We start from the raw sequence: 17,193 nt of genomic DNA, 5'->3' as shown, positions 1-17,193 counted from the left end.
TTTTATTTCTAATAATCTAGCAAAAAAAATAATCTAACACACTTTGAAGAAAAATAGTATTGTGAATCTATTTTAATATAATCAAAGTTTGAATGCATATTTGTGACTATTTTTTATGCACTATTTCATTAACATGTAGTTTTAAATTATTATACAAAATAAAATTAGAATATGAGAAAAATTATTAAAGTCAATAAAGTATGGTTATTTAAAAGTGAATTTTATGCTCTAAAATACAAAGTTAATATCAAAATATTTAAATTTAGTTATCATTGACATTTAAATCATAAAAAAATGAATTTATTTTTCTAAAATGGAGATTCAAAATCATAAAAATCTTTATTTAGGTGAAAATAAGTTAGTGTAATGCATATTTAATTATTAAGGGAGGAAGTTGTAATTCAAGCATCTCATAAGGGAGGGAAATATAAATTTTATTTTTCAAGGGAGGGGAGTGTATATTTTAACATAAGAGAGGAGGGGAGTGTAATTCAAGCTTCTTTTATGGGAGAGGAGTGTAATTTACTCTAATTATTAGTGTACACCCAATATTTCCTTAAAGAAAACATGTTCATCCATTATGTCCATTAAAAAAAACGTGTCCATCCATAAGAAAGAGTGATAGAGAAAAAAAATAAAATGTTAAATGAATGTACAAAAAATAAAAGGTGTATAAATATAACTGCTCTTTTCAAAATAATATTCTCTTCCGTTTTAATAATAAAAGATATTTGGATCAACAAAAATTGATATATTTAGTCCAATTTTTTTAACAAAATACGTCAATTTTTGTAGACCAAAATTTCTCACATAAATAAGATCGAAGGAAGTGTTGTTGATATCCGAGTCATATCCTCATTTTTATAGCCTCTTTTACTTAAACAACAATGAAACCCATTGTTTACGAATTCTATAAATAGCCCGCCATTCTGAAAATCTTACTTGTCACCTAAACTTGAGTACTCTCTCAACCCAAGTTCAAACCACCTCTTCTTTTTATTTTTCAACTTAAAAAAAAAAAAAAAAAATTGCAAATTAAGATGAAGACTCCTCCAAACATGTTTCTCCTACTCCACTTAACACTCCTCTTCCTTTCTTCCATCTACTTTTCCAAATCAAATGCTGATATTGATTTCTTTTGCAATGAAAGTGACGAAGCCACCCTCCTCAAAATCAGAGACCATTTCGGTGGCCCCGAAGGCCCCCTCAACGACTGGGACAGCAATACACATTGTTGTTACTGGAGCTTCGTCGGGTGCGGAAAACCGTATCCCGGCCGAATCACCGGTGTCGCCATCGGCCGTGGTATGGGTTTCCGGTACGCTTCCAGAGGAGTTTGGGGACCTCCCTTATCTTGACTTCCTCTCATTGGCCGAAATGCCGAATGTAACTGGGCCAATTCCTAACTCTTTCAGCAAACTCAAAAGACTAACAAATCTTGATCTTGGCTCCAACAGCCTTAGTGGACCGATCCCCTCCTTTTTGGGCAAGTTGAAGCGCCTAAAGGAGGTTGATTTGTCTAACAACAAGTTATCTGGTGCTATTCCGGCGTCTCTCGACAACCTACAATCTCTTTCACAGTTTAATGTTAGCTTTAACCAGCTATGTGGTGCGATCCCTACTGGGTTGAGCAAGTTTGCAAAGAGTTCGTTTGATCATAATAAATGCCTATGTGATGCTCCTTTAGCACCATGCAAGGGAGGCCTAGCTAGCAGCAAGTAAACAAAAGAAGTATAAATGAGTCATTAGGTGACCATTTTATTTCCTTAAAATAATGTTATCTGTTCAGTATTCATACTAAAGAATACTGCATGCATCAGTAATAAAAATATGGAGTAATTTCAAGCTTAAACAGTGGTTAAAATTTGTTTGGTAAATTTTGGATGTCATAAGAGTTGGTAATATTCAAGTTGACAACCAGAAATGATATTATTTCACCCGAATGAAAATGGTGTAATAAAATTTGGATGTACCAACTCTGTCTCATTTTAATAGTCGTTTAAGGATTATACGCGGTTTAAGAAAATGGATCACATTCACGTGTTTTTGACAGTGTTTATGGAAGTCGGAATAATTGATGCAATAAAAATTGACGCATAAGCATAAACAAAGTCCTGGGTTCGCAAATCCATCATCTAAACAATAAGTATTTGAAATCAGTCCTGGGTTCCTGGCTTCCTGCATAAAGAAGTCGGAATTATTGCGATCAAACACACCAATTCACATGTCTTAAATAGTGTCTTATAATTGGACCACCCCCCTATAATGTGTTTTGAGTCAATCATTTAAGAGAAAAGATATTTAAATATTGATTTTATGACAACTTTATCTCTCATACTCATATTATTTTTTACTTTATTCTCTAATGTTTTGGTTTTTGCGTAAATAACTAATTTTTCTTTGTAAATTATGGTTGTCCCATAAATTTTCAATCAAATAGTTGTTCAAATAACATTTTTCATCTTTTAAGGACCGGTTATAAATAGGGGTTAAAATCCTCTTCATTTATAACTTTTTTCATTTGTTTCATTTGGAGAAATAAAGACACACAAAAAGTAAAAAATAATTAATGATGGTGAGACTCACTTAGTGATAGAATCCACGACCTATTTTTTGTGTCTATATTTTTCCAAATTGCATCTTCCATTTAGGGGTAACACTTTGGTGACATTGGGGGTGCTAATGTCATGTGACATTGGCCAACCACAATGTCACAAGTGTGCAAAATGACAAAAATTCAAATTTCAAATTTTAAATACTCTTTTATATATCATCCAATACTCCTTCACTATTATACCAATACTCTCAGTTTTTCTTCTCTTTTAGTGGTTTTTATGTATACTTTTTTTTCTTCTCAATTTTTTCTAACCACCATTTTTTTTTTTTTCATCTCTATTTCACAGAAAATTCTTGAACAACACATGTAGATAAATGAAACAACTTTTATCTTCACAAAGGTATGAACATGATAATGAACTCATTTTTTTCCCTTTCATATCAGATCTCTAACAAATTACATGAATACATAAGAAACAATATGCATATATATTATATTCTACTACTAGCTAATCAATATCAACATTGTTTTTTTCTTTTTATTTCTCATTTCATTTATAACATGTTTATTGTGATAATGATGAAGAAAACAAAAATGGAAAAGACCAATCTTATTAGAGAAAGTAACAGGAAATAACATAGAACACTCACCACTACCACACTGAACTCCACTCTACAATTAGATTTACTTTATTTTTTTATAAACTCAATGATTTTATTTTACATAGATTCATCAATTTTGGCTTTCTTTTAAAAAAAAAAAAAAAATACTACAATATATAGCTATGATTCCTATTTGTATAAAAGTATCATTGATGCTGGAAAACAAGAGAACAAAATAAAGAAAGAGGATGTACAAATAAAAGGAAAGACCAAATCATATTTAAAAACAGTAGAAGTTAACACTTTTTTATTTCATAAAAATTATTTATGAAACATATACAAAAAAAAGGCTAGATCATTAAACATACAAATTCAACATAATATTCATGTGCATATACTTTCTTGAGTAAAATAATGTAAAAAAACAAATAGATCAAGTATATCCTCTTTATAAAAAGCTTATAACAAAATATTATGGGATATAGTAGCATTTTTACTCTTGACCAAATAAAAATTTCTCTTTAAAACAAACTAGTTGGCCGACCCGTGCTCTCGCACGGGTCAATAATGAGCACATGACAGCACCAATGCAGAAACAATATATCATAAGAGAAACATTAAAGCAATAATCCATAGGAAAGGCAGAAAGTTAAAACATGATCGGACATTATGCAACTAAAATACCAATGTAATGTCATCTGAGATTAATCATAAAAAACTAATAACAGAAATGAGATAAGCATGAACGAAACACCTTTTCATCCAGCAAGAGCATCTGCAAGCTTCTCTCCTCGGCAGGATTCGTACGATCAGGAACACTCCATAGGTGAAATACTCTAGCCGTCGATGCCAGATCAGTATTCCCACACTTAATTCCAGACACATGAGTCATCTTCGGAACCATGACTACAACAGAAAGATAAACATGCATTATTACTTTACATTCACAATAATTTTGAAATCAAGTGCAGTGTTTCTATAAATGAGCATTTTCTTTCAACACATATAAGATAGAGTTGATTACCTCTCTTAGCTATCCTATCTCAGGTTGAAAAACTTAGCAATAGATCAAAACAATACTTGGTGGATTTCATGCAAACTGAGAACACAATATTTATAGATAGCAAATATTAGTTATAATGTGTTTCATCTTGTATGGTTGGCCAATGATTTGCTGCTGAATAATCAAGAAGCTTTGATATGAGAATATTCAGGCCGACCATATGGAGAAACGTATTCCTATAGAATGTAATGATGATAGTCATGAAGAAACACACATACCAATGAACTTTATGACATTTGGCAACAGCTATGATGAGCACAAATCTTATATCCAAATGTTCAAGTAATGTGCATGAGAGGATAGCTTATGCTTGGACAACACACAAATAAAGCATTCTTCAAGCCTTCTTTGATAACCACAACTTGTTCTAGTCTTGAGCCAACCAAAGAAAATATTTTTTCTTGTCAAAGAAGCCACAAATATTATATCAGTAAATTGCCTCTTACTCGCCTAAGACGAAATTTGGTTGGTTCATTGTTGTGTGAGATCAATACGGATCAAAATAGTAGCGATATGGTGTTTGGTTAATGCTTAAGTAAATGGAATGCATAGCCGTAAATTCACACTATGTCAGAAGAGGTCTTAGTCAAACAAATAACTTAGTGCCTGAAATGATACATATTTGATCAATCCAATTATCCAGACTGTCAGTTATACGGATGGATTCGAATCCGAAATGAGTGATCGGTGCAACCGTGTTGTAGCGTCAGTTTGTTGATAAGCCGAGGCTGAGATATGCGTCATCGACAGGTGATTTAGACCTTCTGTCAGCAGCACGCATATATCAGAAACAACTATGATATGTGGTGAAGGGAGCTACGGCTGGGCTATTTATCTCACACATGCACTTTGTTTTTCTTGCGTCTAGAGTAGTTAAACGCTCTCACAAAATTCTCAGCAGATTTCTAAAAATCCAACGTACTATGAAATGTACTTTAACTAACCACTTAATCAATAACACAGTCACACGACAGCAAGTGCATAAGTCCTATGCATCAAATTCAACCATAATTAGAAAGCACTTTGAAATTAACCGGTTTTTGGACGCAGAAATGAAACACAAACTTGACATTAATCAAAGTTTACCATAGCATACAAAGATACACAACATAATCTGTTCAAAATGACTATTGATCATTTTCTCCCATCTATAACCAATTAAGACATATACTTCAATATGATATCATCCCTGCTATATGCAGTTTGCCATTTTATTAGAATTAATCACGAATATAAGAAACAAAATCCATATATCGACAAAGTTTTCAGTTTAACAAGCAAATGTTGACAGTAGTTGCATGACAGTAGACAAATACAGATCACATATGAAGAAATGCTCATGAAACAATGGCATGGCCTACAAACAATGGCATGGCCTACAAATAAACCTTACAGTTGTTATCTTTAACATGTTAAACCTTACAGTTGTTATCTCAAACTCCACATGATACATATTCAGCTTTAACATGTCCCTACGAACATATGCAAATTCAACACCAGCCGCCGTTCCTGAGAGGCAGTCAATATAAAGAATTAAGTACCGTACCCTAAATGAAAATCATGGCATATAAAATAAATGCAAGTAACCAAAACAAAGACCTGATGGAGAGTACAATGCTTCGCCAGACTTTTTACAAATAACCTTGGAACCTTTTAACGATGCACAAAACTCCATTTGCAATTTCCAAGGATAACCAAGGTAATCAACGACGGTTATCTCCGTTGGCTCAGCAGGAAACGCAGCTTGACAGAAACCTAGCCAATTAAGCTTCTGAATACACGGGAAAAAAACAACGCAAGTTAAACATCTAATCAGTTATTATTAGAAAGCAATGGTAAAGAACCAACACTCCAGAAGTAACATTCTCCGACGTTAACTGCTTAACAATTGTATGACAGAAAACAGTGGGAAGGAAAAGAGCATTGGAACCATATCTAACAAAGGACTTTCTATAGTCATTTTCACTTTGAGTCTGCAACATCATTTTGAGGGGAGGATCAAGGCGAGGAATAGGATACTCCAATTCATCTCCAATGAGGTTCCTAACTTCAAGCAGGAAAAGATGTCGATTGGCAAATATCAGTGTGACCCAACCACCAGCCAATATGCCATAAAAGGTCTTCAAAAATGACCATCCATCAGCAAAATACACTTTCCCGTTCTTCTTTTCAATGGCAACCTCAATCTCATTCTGGTTCTGATCACGAAGCATGACATATGGACCAACTTGTAGTCCAAAACCTCTTGCAAAGCAAGCAGGCAGCCTTCCCTTACGCTACACAAACATTGAATCATCAGCAATTGATTTGTTGTATGATTTGAAAAATAAAACAGAAAACAATGACTATTGTCCAACTATGATTGAAGACCAAATTAGTCATTAGATAAATCAAAATCATCTTAATAACACCAATGGAAAAGAAACTAAGATTAAATCATGAAAAGTTTATGATATAACATCCTACATAAGCTCTATTATTATTCTACATAAGCTATATTATTATTCAATCGTCAGCAATTTATTTGGTTTGTTATTTGAAAATAAAACACAAAACAATGACTATTGTCCAACTATGTTTAAAGACCAACTAAGTTAGATAAATCAAAATCATCTTAACAACAACAATAGAAAAGAAACTAAGATTAAATCGTTAAAGGTCTATGATATAACATCCTGTATAAGATCTATTATTTTTCTTCACACCCTATCTGTGAACATGATTTTAAAACCAAAAATGATTTCAACAAATCACACCACAAAAACACAACCTTAAAGTACCACATAGGACATACTTAAAAAAAAAGAAAAAAAAAAGAATTCATTAGTGCCAAAATGGAAAAATTACACTATTAAAATTAGCTTTCAAATTTATGATGCCAACTTTTATAAGTCACTTTCAAATTTAGTTGATATGAGTTGAGTTAGCAGCTAGAAGAAATGAATCTGCTAACTTTTTGCTGACATCAATACAAATCAAATTTGGTGACTTAGCTGATTGTGAGAAACATTTTTTAAGACAAAGCTGAAATTGTCAATGCATCTTCGTGAAACATTAATATCAAAAAAAAATGTAAATTCATTAGTAGCAAGTAAATCAACTCACAGAGCATATGTCGTACTCCATGTGAAAGGTACGAAGCCTAACCAAATCCCTCCTAACACCTCTGTCAATCTCCCCACCAGCGTTGCCTTGCACTGTTGTCACAAAATAAAAGATGCACAAATAAGAAACTAAATTAAGCTAAATCGAAGCAAGACAAACACATAACACTTGAGGTCTCTAATATTGGAAGCACAAATTTACTGCTATCAAAACAACAAAGCTGCAGCATAAAGTTATGAGAACATTATTGAAGATCCAATACAAGGAAAAATACAGTACTAAAAACACTACAAACACAAACCATTTACTGTTGGAGATTTCAGATTCCCACATTTCATTTAACTAAACAGTACATGGATGAGAATTTGAGCAACAAACTTAACACAGTACCAGAAAAAGTTTATAATTGCATGGTTGAAATGAAAATGCCAACAACAAACTCAGGGTTTGAATAAAACATTAAACAGGCAACATATAAAAGGTAGTCATTAACACCTTTCATCAAACATATAGCACCAGCAGCTTCACGATCCTTGGCATACATTGCAAAAAAAAAAAAAAAAAAAAAAAAAAAAAGAAATTTGGTTGATGTATTGTGGTTTGGGAATGCATCATCTTCGGTTTTATAGAAAGAAGAACTTGCTAATCTCATGCATTCATTTCAAATCTTCAGCCAAGTGTATGCTTAAAAGAAACAACCATCATTGTCCCAACTCCCAAGCCTAGTAAACGTGTGCCATAAGAAACTTGACTCCCAAGGTCATAGCACATGATATGAAGGACAATGAAGTCATTTTCCCATTTTAAACCCCTCCATATGAATTTGCTGGTTAAATGGGGAAGAGCTTGCTTAGATTTTTTAAGAATTTGCTTGCAAGACTGGTCTTCTTTTATAATATTAAGATTAAGATAAGAGAAAAGTCTTTGGAACAAAAAACAAAAAAAACAAATAAGAGAAAAGTCTTTGGAACAAAAAAAATTATGCAAGCCAGATAGAAATACATACTATTTTTTTTTTTTGTAATTGTAGTGAATATTATTATTATACCAAATTTTTCAGATCTATAAAAAGAAAGAAATAAAGAGATAGAAAAGTCAGATCTAGAGTTAATATTTTTCCTATTTTTTTTTTCATCGTTTAAATTACTAGAGATGTCAACTTTAATTTAATTTTCGAGATGCATAGTACGACCTTCTTTTAATTACGGATAATGATCATTATGTCGCGTCATTTTTCAGAGGTCAAGCTATTTAATTAGCATAGACTCAATATTTTTATTTCACGATTGAACTTTTAATTTTCAAAGGAAAGTGGAAAGAAGTTCAAATTACCATATTTTAAAATTAGGGTTCGGGGGTTAGTTACATTTAGGGAAGGTGTTAGGACCCTAAACTTTCGTAGTATAACTTTTCATGCTATAACTTGCTTACTTAGAAAATGGAATTAAAGAAGGAGTAGTGATTAATTAAAAGAAAAAAGAAGGTTTTTTATTTACATTTTTTATTGATTCGGAAGGACATGGTCTTTTGCCTACGTACCCGTGAGGGATCAAAACCTCGTAGTTCGGGGTAAAAATACCGATTGATTTGTTTTTGTGTTTTTTATTAGTTTCAAAAAAGTTTTTAAAGTAAAAAGCCAAATTGGCAAAATGGAATTTGTTTGTGTTTTTTAATATTAAAAGAAAATTACTCAAAAATATGATTAAATTGATTGAAATTTGATTAAGAAAATAAAAATAAAAGGGAATCACTTGATTGAAAATCAACGTTTATTATGAAAATGATTTTTTTGTGAGTTTTTGTTTATTTGCAATGTTTTTGTTCTTTTTCATTAGCAATTAAGACCTAAAAATAAAATTAACGGGACAATAAAAATAAAAGCTCGCGGTGACGTTGGATCGCCACAAAATCCTTTAAATCTAACCTAATTTTTTTGCATTTTTTCAATATATAAAAAGCAGAATAAATAAAAGGACACATGCATGATTTTTTCATTTATAATTACATTGGCCCTAAATACATTCTAATTGTGAATAAATAAATAAATTACAAAAAATAAAATGCTAAATCAAAATAAAATAAAATGCAAAAATGCTAAAAAGAAATAAAATGCAAGAAAATAAAAGAAAGGGACAACCGAAGGGACAAAATTACTGAAGGGACAAAATTCCGAAGGGACAGAAAAAGAGGGAGAAGAAAAGAATAGCTTGTCAACACAAGTTAAATGAGGGAGAAGAGAGAAAAGTTATTTGACAACTCAAGAGAACTTTTTGTGTCTGTTTTTGAGAGGAATGAGAGCTCTATTTATAGTTGAGGAGGTTGATGAAAATGGAAAACTGGTTTATGGATTTTGATGGTGTTTAATGGTGAATTTTGAAAGAGGAATGTGAAAGTTGACACTTGACTTGAAAAATTTTGGACCTTGGACATTTTATTTTTGGACCTATTCTAAGTAATAAATAAAAAGAAAATAACCTGAAAAACAAAATAAAATAAAACTAAAAATAAAATAAAAGATGGAAATAAAATAAAATAAAAACTACTAAAAATAAAAATAAAATAAATAAAAAAGACTAATAATAAAATAAAAAAGCAGGCCTGAAAACGAACCAAAAATGAGGTATTTTAAAATACCTCCCTGTCGAAATTTTCTTTGAAAAATCAAAGACTAATCAGGGTCAAAAGACGTATGAATGTAGGGTCTTACGTCAAAAACTGGGGTATGACACATCACACGTGCAAACAATTCAAAAATTATTATACACGAAACAAGTGGTCACTGTTAACTTTAAAAATTATTTTTATACACAGGCGAAGTCGTCACTGATACAAATATACTAACATCTACTTCTACTAACAATAGTCTACTAACAATATATAAAAATTGAAGTTCATCAAAATTTCATAATCGTCCTTATTAAAACTCATTATCTTCTTAATTTCATGCACATAATGGTTATTTTGCAAAATTTAATTTATTTGTTTTTTAAGAATCTTATTACGGATAACGCTGACCATAAGTGTAACTAAAAAACGCGATGAGAGAACTAGAGAGAGAGAGAGCGCGCACTGATGAGGGTTACCGGCAGCCTCCACGTCGGTTTTCTTCGCCGGTGAGGCGCCATGGGGGGGGAAGGGCCATATGTCAGGGTGGCAGAAACGGGGTGGGATCAAGGGGAATGGACCTGGGTGAGAGATAGGAGAAGGAAAGCATTGGGACCGGAACAGGATGGACGGTATGGACAGCGGCGAGGCAACGGACATGGAGGATTGGATTATTCACCGAAAAGCAGAGGGTATCAGGCGGGAAGGAACCATTATCGCAGCAGGTCTGTTAGCAAGGACAGGTCACGGTTTGCTCCATCTAGGGTTAGGGTTATGCATGAAACTGATCGTGGAAGGTCGCTGACTTTTCGCTATGGCCGCCCTTTCTCATGTTCCAGAGATGCTGTGTTGCGGCAGAGTAAGGGAACTCAGTATGGAACTGGTGCAAGTCAGAAGGAATATCATGGTAATAACAGGGGTGCTGTTTTGCGTTTGACAGGAAACATAAGTGGTAACAGTGGCAATGTTTCTCCAGTAACTGCAGTGTTCTATATTACTAATTTTCCGAACCGCCTTCTGTTTGTGGACTTGAAGAAAGGGCTGGAGGTATGTGGAATTTTATCAGATGTTTATCTTTCTTGTTTCCGTAATATTCATGGACAACGGTTCGGCTTTGCTAAGTTTTTGAAGGTACGTGATGTCGACAAACTTAAAAAAGCTCTTAATAATGTATTCTTTGGGGACCTTAGGTTGTTTGCAAATGTGGCAAAATATGATAGATTTGTTGATGAGATTGTGGGAAGTGATGGTGTTGAGGTGAGGGACGGTGCTAAGAGGGTTGAGGGAGAAAAAAATAAGGGGAGTATGGAAGGAAAAAAACCGAGGGAGTTGGAGGGGAGAGAGGAAGAGAGAAGGGATAGTCGGAAGTTGGCTTTAGAGAAGGTGAAGGTGGCAGCCATTCGTTGTGAGTTGGAGAGGGAGAGGGAGAGGGAGAGGGTGATAACGGTGGGGGAGGTAGAGTGTGTGGGGAAGAAGGTGGTGGTGAGGAAGGAGGAAGGCGAGAAGTTGGAGGTGCAAGAGGTGCAAGAGGTGCAAGAGGTGAAAATTAGTGGCGAGGAAGGGCTGGCTTCCGTATGTGGTAATAGTGGATCGGAGGTTGTTCGAGAATATTTACCGTTTCATGAGGATGTTATTTGGGAAAACAAATGTATTCTGGCCAAAATTAAGGATGGAACGTGCATTTCCGTAATTCAACAATCATTTTTAGATGCTGGATTTTTGGATTTTAAGTTAATTCCTTTGGGTGGTGATAATGTGTTGTTGCACCCATGTGTCGGAGGTGTCTGTATGGATTTATTTAATTCGGCTGCGGACTTTCTTGGTAAGTTCTTGTATGATTGCCGCCCTTGGACGAAAGATGCAACTATGCCTTATGAGCGGGGTGCGTGGGTGCGGTGCTATGGGGTGCCTCTACATGCTTGGAATGATATCTTTTTCTTAGAATTGGCCTCAATCTGAGGTAGATTAATTAAAATTGATGATGCTACTGTGAATAAAGAACGAATGGATTTTGCACGCTTCCTTATCGCTACTCCTGAACTGAAAGAGTTAAATTGTGTTGTTAATTTTTTAATTGATGGGAGAGAGTATCCTATCCGTTTTATTGAAGACTTGGAGTTTGGTTTTGCTGTTGATGCATGTTTAGCTGAATATGAAGATGATAATAAGTCACAATGTTCAGGTCCGACTTGTCTGCACGAAGAGGAACCCTTAGTTGATGCTCTTGTTCATCAAATGCAAGATGATTGGGTGCGACATTCTATTGAAGTTAAGGGTGACAACGGCGACTCTGATATGTCTCCTTCTATTAACGAGGAGGTGAAATGTTCTAAGGCTGAGGAAATTTTGTGTTCTAATACTCCTAAAGCCAATGCCGAGGATGTTGTATTGAAGGATGGGGAAAGGAAATGCAAGGTGAACAAAAAAAGTCGGTTGCCAAAAAGGCATATGGTGGCACCATCGCTGATTGGTTTGAAAAAAATTGCACGTTTATCTGAGGCTGACAGTAATGTTTTGATTAGGTCTCTGAAAAAATCAAAGAGTTCTAAAAGAAAGTTAGTGAAGGGTAATTCATCTAAAACTTCTTCAAAAAATTCTTCTTGTAACAAAAATGGGGTCTCTTTGTCAGCAGGTTCGAGACCTTCAGCTAATTCAAAAGATTGGCAGAATTGGGTAGCCCTTCATGGGGATGCAAAGGGGGTGGAGGAAGATGTTGTGGTTGTGGGAGAGATTATCGGTGTTCGGTGTAAAAATAGTTTTCAGGTGCTATCTAGAGGGGGTGTGCGTGGAGGGAAAGAAGTTGGTGGGGAGGTGGGGTTGAAGGGTGGGAGGAAGGTGAGGGTGGTTTAGGGTGTGTGGGAGTTGTGTGGTGGGTTGTGGTGTGGGAGGTAGCTATGAAGATATTGTCTTATAATATTAGGGGTTTAGGGACGGCTGAGAAGAGGAGGGAGATTCAGAGGTTAGTGTTAGAAAGGAAGCCGACAGTGTTGTGCATACAAGAGTCGAAGTTGGAGGTGGTGGATGAGTTCCTGTGTCGTTCTTTGTGGGGATCTGATCCGATGGCTTTTTCCTTTAAAGCGTCAATTGGGGCTTCTGGTGGTATTATCACGGTGTGGGATCCTAGTGTGTTGGATGTTTGGTTATCAGTGAATATTGCTAATTGTCTGATAGTTAAAGGGTCATTTTTAAACAATAATGAAGTGTTTTGCTTGGCAAATATTTATGCTCCTTGTGACATTAGGGGGCGGCAGGAATTATGGGATGCATTGTCCATTTTGTTTCAAACTCATGGAGACGCGGCTTGGTGTGTTCTTAGTGATCTTAATGTCGTTCGATCTGGTGAAGAAAGAAGAGGCCGAGTGGATAATACTTCTTATGTTGACTATGATCCTCTTAATCAATTTATTGATGGTAACTTTCTTATTGATTTACCGTTATGTGGCCGTAATTTTACTTGGTATAGGGGAGATGGTGTGTCGATGAGTCGTCTTGATCGGTTTCTTTTATCAGAATCTTGGGATTCTCTGTGTCCAAACTGTTTACAACTTGCTCTTCCTAGAGGTTTATCAGATCATTGTTCTATTCTCTTAACTATTGATGAGGAAAATTGGGGTCCTAAACCCGTTAGGATGCTAAAGTGTTGGGCAGACGTTCCAGGGTATGTAGATTTTGTTAAAGAAAAATGGCAGTCGATGCAAGTTCAAGGTTGGAGTGGTTTTATTCTGAAGGAGAAACTTAAAAAATTGAAAGAATTCTTACGGAGTTGGCACTTGAATCATACTTTTAACATTGATAGTAAGATTCAAGGTGCTAAGGATAGGTTGGCGGTTTTGGATGCTATGGGGGAGAACAACACGTTGGGTAGTCAGGAAGTGGATGAACTTCATATGCTATCGGTTGACATCATGGCTCTTTCGAAACTTCATGTGAGTATGCAATGGCAAAAATCAAGGGTTAATTGGCTGAAGAAAGGTGATGCTAACTCCAAGTTTTTCCATGGTATCATGTCTTCAAGAAAGAGGTCAAATTCTATAATTTCTCTGCTTGCCGATGGTGTTACTATTGAAGGCGTTGCCCCTGTGCGAAAAACGATTTTTCCACACTTTCATAACCATTTTAAGAGGATACCGCAATCGCGACCAGACTTAGACGGATTGGTGTTCAATACTTTATCAGTGGCGGAAGGGGCTGATCTCACTAAGCCCTTTTTGTTAGCGGAAATCAAAGTAGCTGTGTGGGACTGTGATAGCTTTAAGTGTCCCGGCCCAGATGGTGTTAATTTGGGTTTTTTTAAAGACTTTTGGGAAATTTTGAAGGTCGATTTGCTTAATTTTTTTGCGGAATTTCATCGTAATGGTAAGCTAACCAAAGGTCTTAATTCTACTTTTATCGCTTTGATTCCGAAGGTTGAATGTCCTCAAAGAGTGGCTGATTTTCGTCCAATATCTTTGGTGAATAGTGTGTATAAAATTTTATCCAAAGTTCTGGCCAATCGGTTACGAAAGGTGATAGGAAACGTTGTGTCTGATTCGCAGTCTGCTTTTATTAAAGGTAGACAAATTCTTGATGGTATTTTGATTGCAAATGAATTAGTTGATGATACGAAGGATAAAAAGAAAGATTTACTCATGTTTAAGGTGGATTTTGAGAAAGCATACGATTCAGTTGACTGGGATTACATTGATGAGGTTATGGTCAAAATGAATTTTCCGCGTTTGTGGCGGTCTTGGATTATGGAGTGTATTACAACGGCTACGGCATCTGTGTTAGTTAATGGTTGTCCGACTGATGAGTTCACCTTTGAGAGGGGTCTCCGCCAAGGGGATCCGCTTTCTCCATTTTTGTTCCTTTTAGCAGCGGAAGGTCTTAATATAATGATGTCAGCGATGGTATTGAATGGGCTGTTTACTCCATATGGGGTTGGGGCGCAGGAAAATGTATTGGTGTCCCATCTTCAGTTTGCAGACGACACGCTACTTTTAGGTGTTAAGTCTTGGGCTAATGTTCGGGCCATGAAGGCGGTTCTGTTATTATTTGAGGCCGTTTCTGGATTGAAAGTCAATTTCCAAAAGAGTATGTTAATTGGAGTGAACGTTAATGATTCATGGCTTCATGAGGCAGCCGTGGTAATGCATTGTAAACATGGTAGGGTTCCGTTTCTCTATTTAGGATTGCCTATTGGTGGTGATCCGCGGAAGCTCAACTTTTGGCAGCCCCTGGTTGAGAGGATTCGTAGACGGTTGTCGGGATGGAAATGTAAAAACTTATCTTTGGGCGGTCGGTTGGTTTTGCTTAAGTCTGTTCTGTCGTCCATTCCGGTTTATTTCCTTTCTTTCTTCAAAGCTCCCTCAGGTATTATTTCTACCCTTGACTCTTTATTTATTAATTTTTTCTGGGGGGGTGGTGAGGATTTTAGGAAATTGTCTTGGATCAAATGGGACACCATTTGTTTGAAAAGGGAGAATGGAGGTTTGGGGTGAAAAGGTTGCGGGAGTTTAATATTTCTTTGTTGGGGAAATGGGTGTGGAGGGTGTTGGAGGAGAGGGAGAGTTTGTGGAATGTGGTGCTTCGAGCGAAGTATGGTGTGTTTGGAGGGAGGGTGCGGTTTAGTGAGGGGGTGGGATCGATTTGGTGGCGCCACATAAATCAAATTCGATCTGGTGTGGGATTGGCGGATGCTAGGTGGTTGTTGAATAATATTGTTCGGAAGATAAGAGATGGGAGTACCACTTTGTTTTAGGAGGATCCGTGGTTGGATGACGTTCCGTTAGTTGTGTCTTTTTCTAGGCTATTTGAATTGTCAGAGTACAAAATGATCATGGTGAGGGAGATGTTTTTGTTAGGTTGGGGGCTGATGGGAATGCGTGGCGGTGGAGGCAGAGACTATTCGCTTCGGAGGAGGAATTGGTGGGGGATTGTGTGGGGCGTTTGGCTAACTTTGTTTTGCAGGTAGATGTCGCTGATAGGTGGTCGTGCAATCTCCATTCGACTCACACCTATTCTGTGCAATCGGCCTATTCTTATCTAACGGCGGTGGACACTAACATCTCTGAAGATTTTATTCAATTTTTGTGGTTAAAAGCGGTTCCGTTAAAGGTTAACATATTTGTTTGGCGTCTCTTTCTGAATAGACTTGCTACAAAGGACAATTTGTGCAAAAGAAATGTCCTTGATCCGACCCTTGTGGCTTGTGCGACTTTGTGTGGTAAGGAAGAGGATAGGGACCACTTGTTTTTTCATTGTGAACATTATGGTCGGCTTTGGATTTTGATTTCACATTGGCTTGGTATTGTTACGGCTTTACAAGGTAATTTATATTCTCATGCTAACCAATTTTGTGCTCTCGGAGGTTTCTCAAAGAACTCTAGGACAGGTTTTACTATTATTTGGATTTCGGTTCTTTATGTCATTTGGAAAGACCGAAACAGGAGAATTTTTCAGAATCTCTTTGATCATCTAGATGCTCTTCTTGAAAGGGTTAAAATCCAAACGTATTTGTGGTTGAAAGCGACTTACATCTTGTTCGATTTTGACTATCCTTTTTGGAGGAAAAACCCTTTAGTTTGTTTACAGACTGTTTTGTAATGTCTGGGTTTTTTTTTAGGCTGTTTATAGCCTTTATGTATTGTATCAACACTATTCAGATCCTTTAGGCACGCCTTGTGCTTGAGAGACTGCTTATTTCTTTAATATATTTCATTTAGTTTCTTCAAAAAAAAAAAAGTGTAACTAATTTCCACTGATAAATATGAAATTTTTTATTTTTATTTTAATGGACTTTGATTTTATATATATTGTTAGTAGAATTTAATGTTAGTAGATTTTTTCAGTGACAACTTCCCCCGTGTATAACAGACATTCTCCCTTTCTTATTCATAATATAAGTGGAAAAAAAAGTAAAAAATTTAGAAAATTTGTATTATACAAAGAATATGTTATCATTGAGTACAAATTAAAAATAATTATAACACAACAGACAAGTTGTCGCTGATATAAATTTCAAGATTATTATTAACTATGTGACATGTCATCACTTATATATATTATAAAAGATTTATAATACACGAACAAGTTGTCACTGTTAACTTTAAAAATTACTATACACGGGCGAAGTCGTCACTGATACAAATCTACTAACATTTACTTCTACTAACAATATATAAAAATCGAAGTCTAGCAAAATTTTATAATCCTCCTTATTAAAACTCATTATCTCCTTAATTTCATGTGCATAATGGTCATTTTGCAAAATTTCATTGATT

At 35.4% G+C, this 17,193-nt stretch overlaps 1 protein-coding gene and 2 pseudogenes across 1 annotated transcript; 2 read left to right on the top strand and 1 right to left on the bottom strand.

The window, feature by feature from the left end:
* The first annotated feature begins 935 nt into the window (after positions 1–935).
* Positions 936–1,976, top strand: LOC146904979 (polygalacturonase inhibitor-like; annotated as a pseudogene).
* A 3,603-nt stretch (positions 1,977–5,579) lies between these two features.
* Positions 5,580–7,871, bottom strand: LOC146904978 (uncharacterized). The gene is made up of 5 exons (XM_085728412.1): positions 7,793–7,871; positions 7,328–7,455; positions 6,067–6,498; positions 5,822–5,993; positions 5,580–5,731 (listed from the first exon to the last, which is right to left on the bottom strand). The coding sequence occupies exons 1-5, from the start codon at positions 7,869–7,871 to the stop codon at positions 5,580–5,582; spliced, it is 963 nt and encodes a 320-aa protein (XP_085584538.1).
* A 2,579-nt stretch (positions 7,872–10,450) lies between these two features.
* Positions 10,451–12,781, top strand: LOC146904977 (uncharacterized; annotated as a pseudogene).
* The last annotated feature ends 4,412 nt before the right edge of the window (positions 12,782–17,193 follow it).

The sequence above is a fragment of the Medicago sativa genome, chromosome 7 (genome assembly GCF_051527215.1).
Source record: "Medicago sativa cultivar Bolivia chromosome 7, Bolivia_mono, whole genome shotgun sequence".
Lineage (NCBI taxonomy): Eukaryota > Viridiplantae > Streptophyta > Magnoliopsida > Fabales > Fabaceae > Medicago > Medicago sativa.
The sequence above is the reverse complement of the archived record's forward strand: the minus strand, read 5'-3'. Positions and strand labels throughout refer to the sequence as shown.

Coding starts and splice junctions, on each gene's coding strand:
- LOC146904978 (XM_085728412.1), bottom strand. CDS start 7,871: ATGTATGCCAAGGATCGTGAAGCTGCTGGTGCTATATGTTTGATGAAA. Junction 7,456..7,792: donor CTACCTTTTATATGTTGCCT/GTTTAATGTTTT, acceptor AGCTTAATTTAG/TTTCTTATTTGTGCATCTTT. Junction 6,499..7,327: donor TGGAGTACGACATATGCTCT/GTGAGTTGATTT, acceptor ATGTTTGTGTAG/CGTAAGGGAAGGCTGCCTGC.